The 21,182-nt window shown below is 40.9% G+C and overlaps 1 protein-coding gene across 1 annotated transcript in view; it reads left to right on the forward strand.

Annotated features, from left to right (window-relative positions):
• Positions 1–20,930, forward strand: part of Epsti1 (epithelial stromal interaction 1) — a 105,297-nt gene extending 84,367 nt beyond the window's left edge. The window contains exons 10-12 of the mRNA XM_036199508.1: positions 6,623–6,696; positions 13,453–13,552; positions 20,424–20,930. Coding sequence (XP_036055401.1) covers positions 6,623–6,696; positions 13,453–13,552; positions 20,424–20,432 — 183 coding nt within the window. The 3' untranslated portion in view covers positions 20,433–20,930. The remainder of the gene's footprint in view (positions 1–6,622; positions 6,697–13,452; positions 13,553–20,423) is intronic.
• Positions 20,931–21,182: the final 252 nt, after the last annotated feature.

Below are 21,182 nucleotides of genomic sequence, written 5' to 3' on the forward strand. Positions count from 1 at the left end.
ATGGATGAGAGCAATTCACCCATACAACCCAAGAGAGTCTGCTGGAGCATGATTAAACAGAGTGGAGTTCATAAGAGAGGTTAGTTACAAGAGACATATCAAAAAGGAATTCTCTCAAATATTAGTGAAAATTGATTACAAAATATAGTGAGGTAAAAAGGAGCTCATGAACTTAACTGTGTAAAAAAAAATCTAGTAGCTTGAAATAAACAAACAAACAAAACCCCAAAGCATAACTTTCCTTTACCCATAAAAATCCATTTGGATAGAGCAGAGATGGTAGTGTTCCTGAGTGGAAAAACTCTAAGTTGCAGTAACTACAGTTGTATCCAAGTTAATTTGAGTTTAAATCCAATAAAATTTAAAATACTTTGACAATTCATTTCTAAGTCTCAACTCTGAGAATAATGCAGAAACTTTGGAAAATGACCAACTGATGTATGTGTTTGCTGGGGTAAGGACTTACAGTGTAGTTACAATATAGTGTAGACAAATAGGATGCTGTATGTGTTTGCTGGGGTAAGAGATTATAGTAGTGGTTACCATATAGTATAGACAAACACGATGCTGTCACTACAACAGGAGAAACTAAAGAGCCCTTGGGCACTATCAAAATAAAAAAGCAGTCGTTGTAAATAGTATTTGTTTATTTTTGACAGAGTATGTAATAGCGCAGATATCAATTCCCACCCCTAGCCTACCGAGTGCTGAGATGATGGACCCATAACAACCATGCCTGGCAAATATATGCATTTGTTCTGAGAAAATAATCACAGATACCCACAAGAAGTATGCACACATTTTTTTTTTTTTAATGATTAATGAAAATTTGAAACCATTTGTTCGCTGGCAGAAGACTGGAAGGTTCTGGAAGCCCATATGGCAGTTACCAGTGTATTTGAATGACAGGAATATGTTCACATTTGTGAAAATGAAAACATTGTTTAAAAATAGAGCACGGACAGATTGTTAAACCTGCCTCCTGCTACCTCACCTTGTGTGGGTCGTCCCCTTGCCCCAGCTTTGTCTGTTGTGTTGATGGTGATGTTACTTGCCTCGTGACATTGTGTCAAGATCAAAAGAGAGGAAGCAGGTTGGGAGTTGATCCTCATGCCTGGCACATGCTAAGCCTGATAATGTGAGTCAGGGTGGGAGGCTGTAATCTGTATGTTTCATCAGGAAGAAAATATAGGGCCTTGTGAAAGAGGGCTTCTCTCTGGGAGGAGAGTTTTCTGAGTAATTATTTGTTGGCTTTTATACTTTCTGTAGTTTCTAGATTTTCTTCAGTGAATCAAACCTCCAGCAAAGGAAGAGCTTTAAAAAAAAAAAAAAAAAAAGATAGTTGATGAGAAATGTTCTGGGAGAAAGATAGAGAATGGTGAAATCAAAGATCATGGGGCTGGACTCCCTTTGTTAATACTGACACTAAATGATACAGCTCCAGGCACTAGTCGAGGGGGAACTTAGTCACACTCCGTATCGTTTCTGGTAAGTGTTGCACCTCACTGTGTAATTTTCCTGACTATCCCACTTCACCCTTTGGCGTTCGCATCCTTCGATTTGGTGGGGCACCTCTTTTCCAGCATCCTTTCCACCTTTTCGCTCTGTTCTTGCTCATCATCGCTGTCATTCAGCGAAGGTCCCCTTCCGGGAGGGAGCCTCCTCAGAACCAGGCTCTCCTTAGACTCTCCCATTCCCTCAATCGAAGGCAGCAAGCAGTTCTATTCCCGTCCCTGCTCAGCCCTCCTGCTTCCACCGTGCTTTTCCTCCAGTAGAGCTGAGAGAACATCCTCTCTCCCGGGAGAAATTCATCCCACCAAGGCGACGGCACTCTGATGTTTACACGAAGCAGTCAGGCTGAACCATGTATGTACATGCCACTGTCGGAATCAGACACGATTTCAAAACCTCCCTATCCTCACTGTCAATTAGTGCACCAGGAGTTGCTTTGGAGCCAGCCTTGCACACACCTGAATGTGGTCCCGCGGCTCCTCAGATGGAGTAGGGCAGAAACGCAGGGGTTGATTTTTGCTTCTAGCCCACTGCTCTAGGGCTCTCTGTTAGGTTGTGCTCCCAGGACTGATGCTCTGCTGTGGCTGTCCAGCACAGCAACCTCCCTACCTCCTGACTAACCCAGACAGTCAGTCCCCTGTTTGCAGCAGATTCCTCATAGGTAATAGGCCATCAGGTCAGTGCTTACAGGTTCCGTTCTTGACATCTCAACGTGGTATCTTACCATTTCCCGGAAGGGCTCCTCTGGAGCTCTCAGTGCCTAGAGAAGACCCTCCCCTCCCGCTCCTTGGAGAGCTTTTATGGATATACTTTAAACACGGAATATTCATTTCTCTGGTTTGTGTTTCTGCTTTGTATTTCTGTGTTATTGTTGAGACTTACGTTCGACAATGCATTTCTTTTTGCTTCCTTTCATGGTTCTTTCTGGGTTCACTTCCATTTTAACATGGTTTCCTTCGGGGAAGAGCAGCATCGCACTTTATCTGCACAAATCCAGGTGTCTGAGGAGTGGCTGGTGCTTAACTCACATGCACTGTGGGAGATAAGGGCCGAGTGTCTGGTGTGTTGTGTGTCACAGCAGTTTGATTTTCTTTGTGTTACAGTCTCAGTCCCGGGAACCAGAACTACTTACCTTGTACTTTTTCAACTGGGTGTTGCCCTTCCATGTGAGAACCGGAGGAAATGAGCCACAAATATGCTTATGAGGCATGCAGACATATCCTCGGTGGCTGTCAGTTCAGCAGAACAAATTAATTAGTAGAAATTATCTTTCTTGGTACCAAAGAAAAACGGCCTCTCTTTGGAATACACTGTGCTGATGATCAGAAAATAAGCCCGGGCGCAGTGGTGCCAGCCCCTCCCCTCTGCCATCTGGAACAATCTCGTTCTCGCATGGCGATGCCTCATCAGCTCCCTGTCCGCACTTCCCACCAGATCTTTATCTCTACTCCCCATTCTTTGCCTCTGCAAGAGGATGATGTGCATCATTCTCTTCCCCGCCTCTTTCTTCTAGCAGTTCTTAGCTTCCTAATATACTAACTTCCTGTTTTGTTATCTCTACATGTTAAAAACTGCACCTATTAGAATCTTTTTATTTGTTTATTTTAATATATTTTAATTAAAGTAGAATTACATCTTTAAACAAAGAAAAACTTAACGAAAGCAGAAGTGGCCTTTTACATGAGTTATAACTCCCCACAGATGGTCTAAGGAAGTAATATGTACATATGAAGATTGTAAAACCTAAAGTGTGTCAGATGTTAAAGCTTTCTCCCTCTGTCCATCTACTCTCCAAGTTCTCTACCAATGGCAATGACCAGTTTCTTTCTTTCATTGTTCCATACAATGTTTTACATATGGCAAATGCAAGCATATAAAAGTTGAAATGGGGGTCACTGGGGAGATGGCTCAGTGGTTCACAGCACTTGTTCTTGAAAAGAACGTGGGTTCAATTCTTACTACCCACATGGTGCCTCACAAGTGTCTGTAACTCCAGTTCCAGGCACTCCAGCACCCTCACTTGGTCACAAGTTTCCTTGTTAGCATAGGAACTATAATAGGGCAAGGGTCTCGTCTGTCTTGTGCACCACTGTAGGGCTGGCACATCCATCTGAGCCCAGCTCACCACACGCCTCTCAGATACTTTGTTCAGTGAATGCATGGAATATATCCAATTAGTGTATGTATGCCATACATATTTCCTTGTTCCTATTTTACTTATTTTAAAGCTGGTTTATGGTATTTTATCCAAATGGGAACTATACATTTTTTTATTCAGCTGAATTTACCAATTTTCTTCTTGTGTAACTTTCTTTGCTATGTTCATAAATTTACATAGACTTGCTTTGAAAATGTTTGTGATTTCATCTTTAAGGTTAAAATCTTAGACTCTATAGAATGTATGTACATTTACAAGGGAAGGATCTAGTTTTGAGTTTCCTCTTAGTAGTTGCTCAGTCTATGAACCTTCACTCAACTGTCGGCTAGACAGCCTCAGCACAAGTCTACCATGACCACATTTCCCCAGGCAATCGGCCTCTTGCCAAACTTGAGCTGTTTAAATCACTAAGTTTCTGTACACACCTTAATGTCTGGTCGATCTATCTCTTTCCCATTTATTTCCTTGCATATGATGTCTTTGTAGCTACGATTACATTCTTGGATTTTTCCCTTAATAAATTCCACAACAATTTTGTTTATAACTGGTCCCTTTTTTCTCATTTCCCACAGAAACAGAAACATGATCTTTTTTTTTTTTAAATCTTTTTTTGCTCTTGTATGTTTATAAGAACAAAAGAATAGATAAGGGGACTAGAGCAAAAAGAAAATGTCTTATTTATTTAACTATTTGCTTGCTTGCTTGCTTGTCTATTGGTGAGAGTCAACCCAGAATCTTAGACATGCCAGGCAAGTGCTCTACATAGAATCATACTTCTGGATCTTTAGCAAAAATTGTGTAGCTGGCAAGCGATAATTGACTGAGTGGAACAGAAAAGTCAGAACTCATAATCAAGAAGCTGTAAGACACAGACTGATTAAAATGCTGGATGTGGAGGTATGTGGCACCTGCCAAGGCTGGGTTAAAAATAAAAACAACTAGGTAGCTCTACAGTGTAAAGTGGTCAGCCCTGATATCATATACACAAGAGACACTAGACAGATTCAGCAGGTTGTAGTTAGACATTTATATATGTATATAACAATGACAATCAAGGAAGGAAGGCGTCTGAGGGAAGGGAGGGCATGGTGGTGGGGGCTGGAATGAGTGAAGGGAAGGAAGAAGTGATGTAGTTAGTTTTTAATAAAATTTTGGAAATCTTAGTGAGGAGCTGCAAGAGCCCTAGGCTCTCTCTGCCACCATACTGAATATTGAGAGAAGTGTTTAAGAATGGAAATGGGATATATGAGGAGGGGGATTGGGATTGGCATGAAGATAGTAATAAAGACATTTAAATCTCAGTTCCATAATAGGACATAAAATTAATATAATTAGAATTAGTAAGTAGCATAGGAATGCTTATTGTGGGGATAATTTAGACAGATAAGCATGCACACAAGAGGAATTCAAATGGCATGGAGACAAAGGAGGGCAACACCTGCTTTCGCTTTATATAATCCTGGCAAGTGCTAGGATGTGTTCTCATACCTTGACTTATTTTTTTGAAACAGGGTCTTAATAGGTAGCCAAGGCTAGCCTTAAACTTAGTCTTTGGGCCCCAGCCTTCCAAGGGCTAAAATCACAGACCCGTACCACTATGCCTAGCCATTTGACTGAGTGTTAGAACTTTGTGTATCTATTAAGCTCAGAAGGAAGAAGGGGTAGGAAAGTGTTTGGGGACAGAGCACCCTCAGAGCATGTCCATGCCCCTGGCTTTGGTCCCAAGGGGAAAATACAATTAAAAGATTAAAAGAAACAGACGACTTTGTGTCACTGTGGAAAAGTGGGAACTCTAGGCTTGGCATCTAGATTCTGGGGAAGTGTTGAATGGGTGGATAGTATGTCATTATTTTGAAAACTCTCCATTTCCCTTATTAGCTCTATATAAGAATGAGACTAGACTAATGGGCTTTATAGACTGATAGGCAATAAATTTAGAGTATAATGTATAAGAAACAAGTGTATTTCTTTGGCAATGACATTTAATGAAATTTAAAAGAAAAAGTCAGTATGAATTTTTAGTTTGTTTTAGACTTTTCATGAGGTGGTTCTAAAACACTAGCCATGGCCACAAGCATTCATTGGCATGCGTTTGTCAGCCTATGACAGTATAGTTTCTACCAGAAAAATCTCTTTAGCCCAAGGGCTGGCTTATGACTTGGGCCTGGTAGTTTTCTTTCTTCTGCTTTTGTCTGCCTTTGAAAATAGGATTAAAACTTGGTCTGCCTGAAGGTAGGTGATGGGTGTTCAGGAAATCCTGGCTTTTAGTCCTACGGTATGAGAATATAAATGAGTTATCTGTGGCCACAGGAGTCACTACGTCCAAGAAGACAACCAGGATGTTAGAAACTGGAGACTCACAGTTGTGAGATGTATTTGGAACCCCAACTAGGGAGCCTGGAGTTCTTATAGCAGGAGAAATAACTGTTTTTAAAAAAACAGCTGTAACTGTTCTTGGGCAGATCTCATTCTGCAAGGCTGAGAACGCTTTACCAACAGAATTGCTCTGCAGAACGGAGTCCAAATTTACTCTTAAGTTGCAATGGATTTTTACTAGGAAAGAAATGTTACGAAAATACTATGATAGTATTGTGTGGTATTCTTAAAGGAACTAATTTGATTTGTTTTTCTTTGTAAGACATAGATGAGTTTGAGTCATATTGTATTGTCTTCTCTGTGTTTTGTACACCTTGGTCTGATTTTCTTGACCATGCACATTGGCTTTTTAATCCAACAATTTTACACTCACAGAGCTGTTCTGTTAGACTAAGCTGCAATTATTTTTGCTGCCTACTTATAGAGGGAAAATAATTTCATGTCCAAATAGATTTAAGTAGAAGTTTCAGAAGTGAAATGTTGCCCCAGCTAAGGTTAAATGTGTAATTGATTTGGGTGCCTTCTATATAGCCGTGTTAATTGAAAACCATATCTTCAAACTTTTATTGTTCCTAGAATAAATTACTGGAGACTAAAGGACAGCACCAAGAGGAAGAAAGAGCCCAAATCCTTCAAGCTGAGCACTGGAGGTATAACTGGCCAATAAAATAAGCATCCTTGGTAAAAATCAATTACTTATAAAGTTTTGCAGCATTTTGGGAAAACGTTAGAGCAGCATTAAATAATGTTCTGGAATTAAAATCACTTCTAAGCCTGTGTGTGCCAACTGCTACATCTATCTATCTATCTATCTATCTATCTATCTATCTATCTATCTATCATCTATCTATCTACCTGTCTGTCTATCTATCTAGCTATTCATTTGTATACATACATATGTACATGCATACAGAATATTCACATTTCTTGGGTTAGGGACATTCAAACTCATATGAGAAGGCTAAATCACAGGGTTGGAGAAAATGGCTTAGTGGTTAAGAACATTTATTGCTCTTACAAAGGACCTGAGTTGAATCCTTAGTGCCCACATCCAGCTACTCACAAATGCCTGTAACCCCTATTCCAGGGAGTAAAACCTGCCCCAGGGAATCTGACACTGTCACTGGCTTCCTTAGGTACCTGTACTCACAGGAGAATGCATGTGTTGGCTTAAAGAGAGAAGGCTGACCCACACTTTCTGTTTATCTAGGCTGTTATTTTGTCCCCTTCCCTGGGACAGAACATTACATCCCTCTGAGACCTCATGTTACTGTTTGTAAACGACTTTGGCATTATTATTGGATTGATACAGATGGTTAGACACCAGTGCGCTTGGGAACAAATACTTGGGGAAAAACTCATTAAAGATATTTTATGTTGACTAATGTATTAGGATGGGGGTAAAAATTCAAGATAGAAGCAGTAAGTAATTTTTAATAGATTAAGTACTCTATATTCTAGATTATAATATAATTACATTATTTCTCCCTTCTCTTTCCTCCCTCCAAACTCTCCCATATACCCCTCCTTGTTCTCTTTCGAATTTCTGCCCTCTTTTTTCATTAGTTGTTATTGTGTGTGTGTGTGTGTGTGTGTGTGTGTGTGTGTGTGTGTGTGTACAGATATATCCCTCAATATATCATGCTTAGTCTGTATAACGTCACTTGTATGTATATTTTCAGGGCTGACCATTGGGTATTGGATAACCATCTGGCATGCTCTTCTCCTGGGAAGACTGTTTCTCCTGCTTTCAGCATTTCTTGGTTGCCAGTAGTTCTTTGTGTAGGCTTGAGGCCTCTGGACTTTTCCCCATCCACTTTGGCATCTGTGGGGCATTTACCCACCAACCCCACAGCTCCCCAGAGTGTTCTTGAGGGTCAGCAGCAGGAAATATCAGATGGAAGGATTTTATATTACAGAGATAAACAGATAGAAAATAAAGGACAGCCTTGACAGGACCTGGAACCTTTTCCACCCCGGCCTTGACTGTCTCTGCCCCAGGGTATTTATAGAAACGTCAAAGGGTGGTGCAAAAGACCTCCCCCCAGCACAGCCAAGTGCAGACCATCTCAGACACCTACACTCAGGCCCGTGGCCCTAATCATCCTCTATGCGGACCTGCTGGGTAAAGCCACGAGGAACCTGAAAACGGGCTCACACAGGCATCCCTATAGGTATCGTCCTTATTCAGCTCATGTTTGTACAATCATGTTGGTGAGCTTTAGGGGTGTAGCTTTTGACATTAGTAGCCTACACAATCTCATAGGAAACTCCCTGGTGTCAGATGTAAGTGTTTTGAGAATACCTGGTGAGACTCGACATAATATGTGTTAAAACATCGCTAATAACGCTATACTGACTGTAGCTGTAATGATAGGTTCTTCCTGTGAGGCTGCTGGGTGGAACATCTTAGAAGAATTTAGTGTAAGGGCTTTCATGATTTAAGGAAACATATTCTTTTTGAAAGCAGATGACTTATTTTATGTAACTTTCCCTATCACTAAAACATGTTTTTTTTAATTTTATTTGTTTATTTTTATGAGTAAGGATATTTTGCCTACATGTGTGTCTCTACACTATGTACATGCTTGGTGCCTGTAGAGGCCAGAAGAGGGAATCAAATCCCCCGGGATGGAATTATAGATGGTTGTAAGCCACTATATAGGTGCTGGGATTTGAACCTGGGTTCTCTGGAAGAGCAACCAGGGCTCTTGACTGCTCTGCCATCTTTCCAGCCCCATTAAAGTGTGTTTTTGAATTGCAGTGCTTTCATTTCGTAAATGAGAGACTTTGAAAGATGTCTAATGGATGCTAAAGTTCTGAAGGTGTCTCTAACTGCTGGTGAGGGCTGATGTGCCTTTGAATAGACTTTGTTGTTTCTATGGTTCTCACAAAGTACTTTTAAAATGTTAAATATGAGTTTATATGTTTTACTCTGATTTAGGGAAACATAATCCTTGAAGCATTGGTTAGGTAATTCTGTTAGGTAAACTGTAGGCCATAAATTATCTAGTGTTTTTTTTATTGGTTTTGCTCATTTTCTCTTTAGAAGACTTTTGGTTAGAAAAACACTGATATTGTTTTTATATATACAGTGGTTGCTACCAGTAGCCAATTATTCTTCTGGGTTAGTAGATTAAAAAGCCGTAAGCATCTTAAAGATAGCAATGTGTCACATTAATAGTCCCCATTGCTAATACATTAACCTTTCATGGGTGCCAAATAAAGGTGCATGCTATTTGGTTAGAGGTGGAAAGGGTTGCATTTTTGTTGCAGGAATCTTGGCCATCATTCTTTAAACTTATTGTCCATACTGCCAAATACATAAATATTGGTGAGAATGTTTATTTTCTGTACCTATTTTCTCTCTTATTGATTCTGGTGACACATAGATCCAAATTAAACCCACCAGGAAATCTCTGTGGATAATAAACTCAGTAATCAAGTTTGAAACAACTAACCAAGCCTTTAGACACATATTTTATATTCTTGATCAATTTTTGAAAAGAGTGTGCATTTGTGCTGCCTTTAAAGTTTATAGCATGCATTCCCATAGTATCATGAGACACACATCCCATAATTCCTTAATGAACAAAAATAGTGGTGCCTCCTCTAAAAGCAACACCACCAACTATGTAGTGTGCATGTAGGGTATATACATTAGATGTACCCTGGGGGCATGATTCCATCAGCATTCAAAAGGCAACAAGCATTCTCCTGTTTAGAAGTTGACACAGATGAGCACTCACCCCTGCATTGATGATAGAAAGCTTGTGGGATTCCATGTGAGCTTTTCAACGAGTCCTACAGTGAGTGTACACCTGGAACTGCACCTGACCCTGTATAACCACTTGAGGAGGGGAAGCAACTAAGGATCCCTGCAGAGAGCTGACAGAGCACCAGTTCAAAGGCTCCAATGGATCTGGACTGTTAGGTGAATGCCAGAATGAACCCTATTGATTTATGAAAACTCAAACCATCTCTGAGTCATAGTTCTCAATCCAAATTAACCCTCAGGGAACAAACAAACAAACAAACCCAGAGCACAAGTTTGACAGCAATAAAATGTACAGTCTCAAACTAGTCAACAAAAATGTAGCAGGAATCTTTCCTCCCTGTTTGGATTCGTGTTGCCGATGGAGAGAAACAAGCTGTGCATTCATTGTCTTTGTCTCTGGTTGATCCCATTCTGCAGTGAGCAAACCAGTTGAGGATCTTCCTAAAGCACCATGGAGAACTCAGTCTTTCTTCTTCTTAGTAGGCAAGCTTGTGGGTAAACTTGCTTTATGAAAACCCAGTCAGAGCAGTTGACACTGAGCCATGTGTTCTTTGTACTCCACATCTGTGGGCTTTTCATGGCACAGCCTCTGTCCACAGCCATGGATGTAGGGAGCATGTGCTGAGAAGCCCCATTCACTCAATGAGTACGTTATCAGGACACACTCAGCCCAGGCTCTATTCCAGGTAATGGGGTGAACCAGCGAAAAATAGTAGTCCCCAACCACATGCAAACCACAAACACAGAAACAATTAAACAGTGAGACTTTCCAAATGGTGGTGAATACCATAACTGTGATATCAGAGTAAGCAGCTGGAGGTGTCAGGTGATTAAGAGGCCTCACAGAAGAGCTAACGTCAGAGGGTGAGGAAGAAGCAGACATACAGAACTCAGAGGCAGAGACCCCTACTGGAAGGGCCCCTTGTTGTCAGCAAAAGAGCAAGTGCAGAGGCTGTATGGTGGGAATGAGATTAGATGTTTGCCTCCCAAAGTTTGGATGATGCTGGATGAAAGAGTAGAGTATGGAAGCTGGCCCAAAGTGGGAAGGATGAAATATGAGATTGCGTGAGATAGTGACTCTTCTCAGGCCATGGGAGACTTTTCAGCAGAAGGAAGGTCTCTCAGTCACTTTGAAGAGAAGCCATGACCAAGGCAGCTCTTATAAAAGAACACATTTAATTGGAGCTGGCTTACCATCTTTGGAGGTTTTGTCCACTATTATCATGGCAGGAAGCATGGGAGTAGGCATCGCAGGCATCGCAGGCGTGGCGTTGGAGAAGTAGTTGAGAGCTACATCCTGATCTGCATGCAGGGGGCGGGTGGATACTGAGCTTGATATAGGTTTGTAAAACCATTAAGCCCACCCGGCAGGGACACACTTCCTCCAGCAAGATCATACCTCCTAATCCTTTCAAATAGTGCCACTCCCTGGTGAGGAAGCATTCAAATCTATGAGCCTATAGGGGCCATTCTTATTCAAACCATCATTGGAGAGAAGATCACTTTTCTAACTTGGGGTGGGGTGGGGTGGGGTGGGGGTTGTTATGTGAAGAATGAATGACAGGGTAGGGTAGAGACAATAACCCAGAGAGGTGATAGGACATGAGTGAATTCAGGATGTGTTGATTAGTAAGACAGTTAAGACATCTAGTGGTTTGTATGGGGTGGGAGGTCACTGGGGAAACTGAGGGAAAACTCCTTCTTATGACTGACCAAAACCCTAGAAAAAGGGGTTGGGGAGATGCTTCAGCCACAGAATGTGTGCTATGTAATCATGAAAACCTGAGTTTGGATCCTCAGTACCTGCGTAGAATAAGGGACCCATCTATGGCCCCAGTGGTTTGGTGTGAAGGGGATAGAGACAGTGGAGGCACGTTGGCCAGCCAGTCCAGCCAAATTGAGCATCCCAAAGTTCCATGAGAGACACTGCCTTAAAAAGTAATATAGAGAGAAACTGAGATAAGCACCCAGTGTTGACCTCTGGGCTACACACATGCACACGATAAAACCAGCATCAAGTGTGTCCACATTCCAGAATGCCTTTGGTTGTGTGGCTCACAGGGCAGTTTCTACTCCTGAGCATTCAAGGCAGTAATTGAGTAAGATTTTTCTCAGCCTGCCTGCTGAGATATTCAGCCTGGTGACTCAGACATGGACCAGGCTGTGGCATTTGCATAGGTCTCTAGGGTGAGAACGAAAAGCTGAGATGTAGCCATGCCTGTGGGAGAAATGGCTAGTCAATCCTCAGAGATCAAGATGAGCCCACACACAGTTAACATCTTGGCTGGTGCTGAGTGAGCTTGGACTACCTGATTGGGCCACCCAGCCATTGTTTTCCTGCAGTTCTCCATCTCAGAGAGTTGTGACTTTGGCCATCCACCAGGACCTAATTCTGCTTTCCATGACTGCACAGGAGTCTGATGTGCTTCTCAGTTCTTGCCTTCCCTTCCTTCCACAAATGCATGCTGAGTAGCTGCTTATGCTAGGTGCTGTTTCTGCCCCAAGAACGTTCTAGTCTTCTAAGTTTCTAAGTGACTCTGTTGCTATTTACCCAGCTTCTAAGTCCCTGTCCCTCTACTCAGCCATGCTTAGGTAACTTAGAGGATAATGTTGAAATGCCCATAATACAACTATTTAGAACAATAACTAATTATCAAATGAGCCTCCAGGTAGCCATCTGTAGAAATAGTCAGTGCATCACATCTGTGAGTCTATGCATGGCTTGAACAGACTGAACTGAAAATACTCAGAAAAATTCTTTATCTATAGCTATGTATTACAACAATTTTCCTGCCTCATTCCTTAAAGAATACAGTGTAATAAGCCTTTTACTCATTACCCAGCACTGATACTGTATTAAGTATTATAAGTAACTCACAGATCATTTAAAACATATAGGAGGATATGTGAAGGGTGGTAGTGCTATGTCATTTTACAGAAGAGACATGACATCAGTGTCCTTTGGCACACACAGGCAGCCCTGGAGTCAACCCCTCATGGGTACTGAGGGATAACTTGTTAGACCATCACTGTGCTGGCTGCCTCTATCCTGACCTTTGCGAACGTGATTGGCTTATTAATTCAGATTTCAGTTTTGAAGTTGGTGGCTGTAAGTGAGGCAGCACATCAAAGAAAGGTGTACTTATTCTGTCTTTTGGAACTTGAACTTCTTTTCTCTCCTTGCAGCCTGCTATTTTTCCTTCTCCTTTCCTCTAACGTGATTCCCGATGACTGACAGGGCCATAGAGCTTAAGTGGGAACCGCTCTGTCCTGCACAGCACTGCCACGGAGCTTTCCCGCCTACCCACCCCCATTTAGTTCTTCCATCTCTAGCCTCCGTCTCATTCCTTGGCTTACTTGGTGACCAGAGCACTAGCTCAGGCGACTGGCAAGTGAAACTTTCGAGTCGAGAATTGATGTCCTTTTGGCTTGAGACACACCAGTACCAGCCTCCCAGTAAGGGACTGTTAGCAGAGCCCACGCGGCACTGGATCGAGGTTTCCATAGACCTCCTTAAGCCGAGGGAAAGAACTATCCCACACCAGTTTGTACCGCACATTTGGTTCTCGGAAATCTCTCATCCCTGCAGCAGGCCTGCTACTCATGCACATTTTTCTTTGTTTTAAAGGGTAAATAATGCTTTTCTGGACCGACTCCAAGGCAAAAGTCAACCAGGTGGCCTCGAGCAGTCTGGAGGCTGTTGGAATATGAATAGTACCAACAGCTGGGTGAGTTTTTTTCTTTTCTCTATTAAAAAAAAAACATGTTTCCAAGTCAAAGAATAAAAATAAGTGATCACTTAAAAATATATTGTGAATTCCCCCCCCCCATCATCATCATCATCATCATCATCATCATCATCGTGGACTGTAATGGGCAGCTGGAGTAATTAATATAAATTCAGCAGGGAGAGAGAGAGTGGAGGAAAGAGAGGAAGGGGGAGGGAGGGGGCAGAGAGAGGAGGAGAAAAAGAGGAGGAGGGTAAGAAGAGTTTCTGTTTGGGCCAATTAAAAAACAAGCAACAGGACACCTACCTTTTGTTCTTAGTATGTGCCCAGCCTGGAAAGCTTTTTTTTTTTTTTTTTTTTTTTTTTTTTTTTTAAATCACCTTTGCCCAGACCTGCAACAAAAACAAATGAACATTCCCTTCCCACCTCCCTGCAAGGAAATTTGAAGTGAAATGTGGTTATGAAAACACTAAGCATTCTTCTCCAGTCATGTGAAACCAGCACATCAAAGAAACTAGGATTTAACTTTTCATTACAATATGTTTTTTTTTTTAAAAAAAGCCCTATAGCCAAAGGTATTTTTGGAAGATGAAATATCCTTACATATTTCTGTAGGAAAAACACCCTTGCAATTCCATGTGTTTAATGTGTTTTTGTGTGCAATATATTCTTGAACCAATAACAAAACTTCAAAATACGTATGACTACAAGATGTGCAGAGTCAGAACTAATCACAATTTATTTTTTAGTTTAATTAATTCCCAAGCGAATGAGGACTTAAAAGTATTTGGGTGTATGTGTATGTATATGTGTATGCATACATATGTGTGTGTCTATACATATATACATGCATATTTGGAGTGAGGAGAGTAGATAGATGTTTTTAAATCATCACAATCCAACAAAATAATCAAGTGCTGGGCTGGTGAGATGGCTCAGTGGATAAAGATATTCATCATCAAGCCTGATGACCCGAGTTGATCCCTGGGACCCACATATTGGAAAGAATGATATCTCATAAGCTATCAGCTGACCTCTACATGCATGCTGTGGCATGCCCCACCTCCAAATAAATACATATAGTATTTTCTAACCTAGAAACTAGGAAATAAATAACTCAATAAATAGCTGAAGTGCAAAAGCTCACTGTGGAGAAATCAATACATTAATAATCTTATATGCAGGACTCCTCAGAAGGCAGCTAGAAGTTAAAATTGGTAGTTTTTATTAAAATATACATATTGTAGATGGTTGACCATGAGCACACTTGTGGAGACCGTGTCTTAGATGGGTCTGTTTTATTCACAATGTATGTTGATTTGCTCTGGTATGGCATTCAGAATCTGGACAACGTGAAAGAGGGAAAACACATTTGAAACTCAGTCTCTGGGTTGTGAGGTGTAATCCACACAGTACAGACTCATTCATGAGGCTTTGTGAGTAGGAGCCGTAGAGATGCAATCCACACAGTACTGACTTGTTCATGAGGCCGTGTGAGTAGGAACCATAAGAAAACATACTTCAAAATCAAATTTTGTCCAGGATTCGAAACTCTACTGTTGAGTTTTCATCTCTCCACTACTCAGCAACTTCCAGAAGTCCTTGGGAAAGTGTCTAGGATCCAAGGAAGATGTGGGAACATGTGAGTGCATAGCAGCTAGGATTCAGCTAAGGAGGTGACTTAAAACCCAGCTCTGCAGTGACTACTGGTGAACCTTGGAGAGTGGGTGACAAATTGTTGCTTAGACTCAACAGATCAAAGAGAAGACCACTATGTTTTTAGGACACAATGGTGACAATGAGTGGCTCAATTTTTTTTTTTAACCAGTACAGGCATATCCAAATCCAAGGTGGTTTTTGACTCTTCTCTTATTTGAAATTATGTGATAGAAAGGTGAGAACGTCCTCAGTCTCACCCCATCTTTACTCACCTACACATATTGAGACCTTGCTTAATCACGGACCAGAGTGTCTCTTTTACCTGCTGGGACACTTTGTTCTACTAACATCCTTCTCTCCTGAGTCACCAAACATTCCATCAAAGTAGAAAATTCTACCAGTGTAAGAGGAACAAACAAAAATGTTGATACGCTGCTGCCACTGACTTAATTTCCTGCTTTTACAAAAGCCATCTCCTCTGTAGCTCAGGCTGGTGTGGACCTCTCATCCCACCTTTTCCTGGTGTGTAGGATTACAGGTGTACACTATCATGTTGTCTGCTTCTAGGGGTTTTGGTTGTTGTTCTTTTATGTGAGCCAACTCTACCACTAGGTTGTTTGTTTGTTTGATTATATTTTCATGGCCACTGACAATGTCCACAGTGCAAAAATCCTTGGCTACCCTTCAATTTTGATCTCTGGCATCTCAGTACTTGGCAAGGTGAATCTTTTCCGCCTTTGAAATAGTTTCTAGGACACATTCCTATGCTGGGATCCAACAATTCTCAGTGGTCATTTCCTTCCATTATCCTCCACTCCAATCTCCTGTACCCCAGGGAAGCCACATTCCAGACTATTTCCGTAGTATCTTGGTAGCCTTGCTCTGCCTGAAGAAACTAAGTATCTTCAATGTGCTTACTGCTCTTAACTTTCTGTTCCTAACCTAAACCTTTCCTCTAGATTCGAACATCCAGTTGAGTTGACTAAAATACATAACAGGCATTTCGACCTCCATGTGTCTAAAACTAAACTGCAAACATTTTCAATCTGACCTTCCCCACCACCTCCACTGGCATTATCCTCTGTCTAGTCTCTCCCAATGCACTTCCAAATCCTAACATTCATTTCCTGGGTTGTTTTCTTATGTTCACAATTACCTATCTGGAATCTGTTTTCAGTAGGAGAGCATCAGAGGCCAATTTCCTCTTCAAAACCCTCCAGGGGCTCACAGAACTCCTCTGCCACTTGGGGTAAGAGCTAGGATCCCCTCTCTGGCCCCCAGGGTGCTACATGAGGTGGATCTGCCTCACCCCTGCCTCTTTACTGCCACGGTTCTTTCTACATTGGCATCCTTGGGGGTATTTGAAATCGTTCTGACACTGGCTGCTTCAGCTTGGGACCTTTACACATCTTCTCCCTTTATACACCTCTTCAAAGTATCTCTGTTATTTCTCTTCCTTCAAGAGCTTTCTCAGATCCCATCATCTTGATAGGATTCCTTAGGTTTTTTAAGCCTTGCAGTGCCCTTCCCACATCCCACTGTATTTTCCCACAACACTCTTCCTCTTCTACCATATTTTCCTAATGCATCTATTTATACATTTGCCTGACTGTTTTGACCTCTCTGCACATAAGGATGGGTCTCTTGGATTGCTTTGTTTGCTAATATACCCCAAACAAGAAGCCATGACTAGAATCTACTGCACACACAAGAGAACAAGTCGTTGAGATTTCACATTATGAGCACAACAAAAGATTTAGGAGAACATTTTGATATAGTAAAATGAATAGGTATTGAATTTAAAAGAGTTGTGTAGGAAGCATTTGCTAAAATAAAAATGAGACTTGGAATAATGAGCAAAACCAAGATATAGTTAAAGATGGCCCAGGGGCTGGAGAGAAGGCTCAGTGAAGGGGGCTTGCTGCACAGTCAGGAGCTCCAGACCCCAGGACCCATGAAGCAAGCTGGGCTTTCCCAAAGTGTGCAAAGAATGAGTGACTGTGGAGTGTTCGTCCCCAAATGGCACATCTACATCTAAAGCTCAGGAAACATTGCGGTGGTGGGTGGGTAGGGGTGGGGGGGGGGGTTGGAGAGGTGGGGGGTGGAGGAGTAGGGATCAGGAGGAGTGCTTTGACACAGTGTCTTCTGGACATGACAAGGCTGTAACACCTGTAAACTCCCAACAGCGGGATTCCCTGCACAAGACCTGCAGGAGACCACATCAGCCAGCATTCCAGCACCCATGCATGAAGAGCACCCATGGTGCTTCCCCTACTTGAAGAGCTATAGAGAGTTGGTAGCTTCTAAGGAAGAGAGAGTCAGATTTCTTCTAAGACCAGCTCCTTGATAGTTCAACCAAAGTACCTACAGGCAGGCAGTACTAATTGAACTCCATAGGTCTCTCTCTCTCTCTCTCTCTCTGTGTGTGTGTGTGTGTGTGTGTATGTGTGTGTGTGTGTGTGTGTGTGTGTGTGTGTGTACATGTACCAATAATTATGGAGGAAGACTTCATGAATTTGAGAATGGACTGTGTTGGGGAACATGGAGAAGAATTGGAGAGGGAGGGAGTAGAAGATATGATGAAAATTCATTGTAGTCATGCATGCAATTCTCAAAAAAATACAAAAAGGACTTTTGCTCATAAACACAGATTTAAAAAATCATAAAATTTTTATAGACCTTTAAAAAATATTAGGTAATATAACATCAGTAAGTTATATCTATCTCAGAAGTGCAAACATGATGTTCCAGTTTGATTTTCTGTTGCTATGATAAATGCCATGGCCCAAAACAACTTGGGACAGAAATAATTTATTTCATCTTATGGTTACAGTCCATCATGAAGAGATGTTAAGACAGGAAATCAAGGCAGGAACCAAAACAGAGATCATACCTTGCTTCTCCTGGTTTGTTCAGCTACTTTTCTTAGATAGCCTGTATCCACCTGCCTAGGGTTACTTCCCAGAGTGGACTAGGCCCTCAGACACCAATTAGCAGTCAAGAAAACATTCCTCAGACATGCCCACCAATAGAGGCAACTCCTCAATTAGGGTTCCCTCTCCCTACGTGTGTCACGTTGACAACTGACTCTCACTATGGTACCTGGCTTATCATAAAACAAGCCATAAAAACTCCTAAAATAAGATATCTCATAAATTTTGTATGATCATTTCTACAGATACAGAGAAAGCATTTGATAAACTCTAGTGCACATTTGTAGTCAAAAGCTCTATCAAAGGAGAAATAGAGGGCAAGTTTCTTTATTTAATAATAAAGCAGAACTTCATCATAAAACAAAACTTCAACAAAAACCTTTCTGTTGAACTATGTATAAGTATTGAAAGGGAAAATAAATCTATAAATTACACCACATATGATGTGATCACCTGCATAGAAATCTCAAAGAATATTTATTCATATTAGAGTAAATAAGGGCTCACCAATGTTGACTTATGTAGGAGCTGTATATAAAACATAAATTCATTTCCACACATTTAGAGCAAACAAGAAAACCAAACCAAAAATATCTGATCAAAAAAAATGTGAGAACTTTTTAAAGAACTTTGTAAGACAGAGAGGTTCTGGGGAATGAATAACTGGCAAGTTGTACACTGTCAATGGATAGGAATGAGTTCCCAGGCTATGGCTTAACTAATTGTGGAAGCAAAGAGAAGAGTTGAAGATAAAGACATGTACACAAGGACTTAATTATTTAGTTGGTGCTGGCAGGCCAAACATTTGCGGGCCTTTGATGTAGGACAGAACAGTGGAGAACACATCCCTGGGGGGAAGTGGACTCTGCAGCAGATGTGTTGAGGACCCATGTATACCTACTGGAAATTAGACAACACTCTCCTGAAACCATTTACAAAAATCAACTCTAGGGGGAGTCAAGCTTATAAAGAAAAATGAAACCTTTTTAGATTTTAGAAGAAAATTGAAGGCATTATTTTAAAAAATGACCCCAAATATAAACCAAAAAGAAAAAATAACTATAGCTACACTAAAATTTTAAATATCCATTCCTCAAAGGACCCCAATCCAAAGTCAGAAGAGAGTGCCAGAAATTGGTCTTTTATTCTGGGTGTATTTTGTAAATACCAATCAGACTAGAGTTAGTATGTAGGGTATATTTATTAGTTAGTAAGTGGGTCATTTATTTAGAAGTGAATGGATGGCAATTGAGCTTCTCTAAGAAATGTGAGGAAAAAAGCTATGCCCCCCAACAATGGCTGGAAGGAAACACAGGAACCAGTAGAAACCCAAAGGCAGAGAAGAAAAGGAAGAAGGTCCAAAATGAGGGACTATGGTAAAAATCCATGGAAAGAATAGTTCCTTAATATGTCACCTAGGTTCTTGGACAGGAGGCTCCTAATAAGTGTATGTTGAAATGACAGCTAGGAATGATCTTTACTTCTTAAACATTTTTTATTTCATTATAGTTTGTTATTGCTTAATGTATATAGTTATTACTCAACAATTTTAAATGACATATATTTAAAAATGCATTTTTATTTTGTAAAGTTCCATGTTAGTTTTCATGAGGCACCTGATGCTGAACATGTTAAAAGTTGCTGTCAATTATATGTTCAGTTACAATAATAGGCAAGACTTTGTGGGATATTATCTCTGAATGCTTTGTCTTCAAGGACAGTTAAGAACTTGACATGACCTCTGAGTTTCCATAAAGGGCTAACAAATCAACAATTGTCTGAATCCCAAGTGTAGTGTGGCCAGTATTACAAAAGGACAATCCCTTGAACACAGTGGAGGTGGGGACTCATTAGTCTGTCTATCGACCTCAAGGTCACCTTAGAAGTCACCTTCCTGGTGCATAAGCCCAGTGTGACTCCTCTCATACATTTTCATTGCAATTCCTTTGACCCAGATTCAGTCCTTGCTGTGTTTGTGGAGGTGCCAACACTTATGAACTCTAATATTTGTGACCCATGCTGGCCTGTATGTAACAGCACAGTCACTAAGATGTCATTGGATAAGACATTACGTTATCAGCAAAGATCATGTAACAGACTAAATGCACCATGACTTAAAAATCAAACTCATTTCACTGGGACTTCAGTCATTCAAAAACAGAGAAGGTTACCTTAGTCTGATGCACTGCATGTAGTTTGCAGGACCTCCATTTTGGGTTGTATGGCCTCTGGATTTTATTTTGCTGTTTATGGTAATTTATGTTTTCTTTTTATTTCAGGGTGTATGAGAAACAGTCACTACCATGGAGCTTTCATCAGCTGACCTTGAAAACTCTCATGAGATGCTTTTCCTTCAGGCAATTTTGTCTGGCTTCTGTCTTCATACCTCATCTTCAACTGCCCACCCACTCAGCTGAGTGGTTGTGGGCGGCCAGTTTTCCTCTGTCATTAGTTATGTGTGGATTTAGAGGCTCATTACTGACTCATGTTTAATCTCTACTGCCAGCGTAATGTTACCTTATTTTTCCTAATTAGTTCTGCCTCTTATTAGAAGGATAATTAGAGCAATGTTATTAAATGGTAAAAGGGAATCACGTGACATTCAAGGTAGTTAGAGCTATGGATGCTGTAGGCTTGTGTCTCCTAATTGACTTTTTTTTTTCTTTACTAGGTCTTACAGCAGGTTTGGGGATTCTTTGGGGTCTTTCTGAATTCCTACTTTCTCAATCTACAAATTTGAGCAAAAGGAGATCTCTTATACTTTTATAGACAAATTTATAAATAAATTCCAAACTACTTCTGTATAAATGGGTCGTTTTTTTAAAATCAAAGAGTCTGATTCTAATATTAATTTTTACAGTCCATATAGATCAAATACAGTGGGCAGTCACTCTTGGGTCTTCCCTTGGTCTTTATACATTGATTAGTGCTGTTCCCCTGATTTTCAAAGGGGAAAATTTTGTTTATTGGAAAGCCAATATGTTTATAAAAATTAACTAGACAGCTATAGCCCCTTATCTGATTTGTAAGTATGAGGG

Source organism: Onychomys torridus, chromosome 9, assembly GCF_903995425.1.
Source record: "Onychomys torridus chromosome 9, mOncTor1.1, whole genome shotgun sequence".
Classification (NCBI taxonomy): domain Eukaryota; kingdom Metazoa; phylum Chordata; class Mammalia; order Rodentia; family Cricetidae; genus Onychomys; species Onychomys torridus.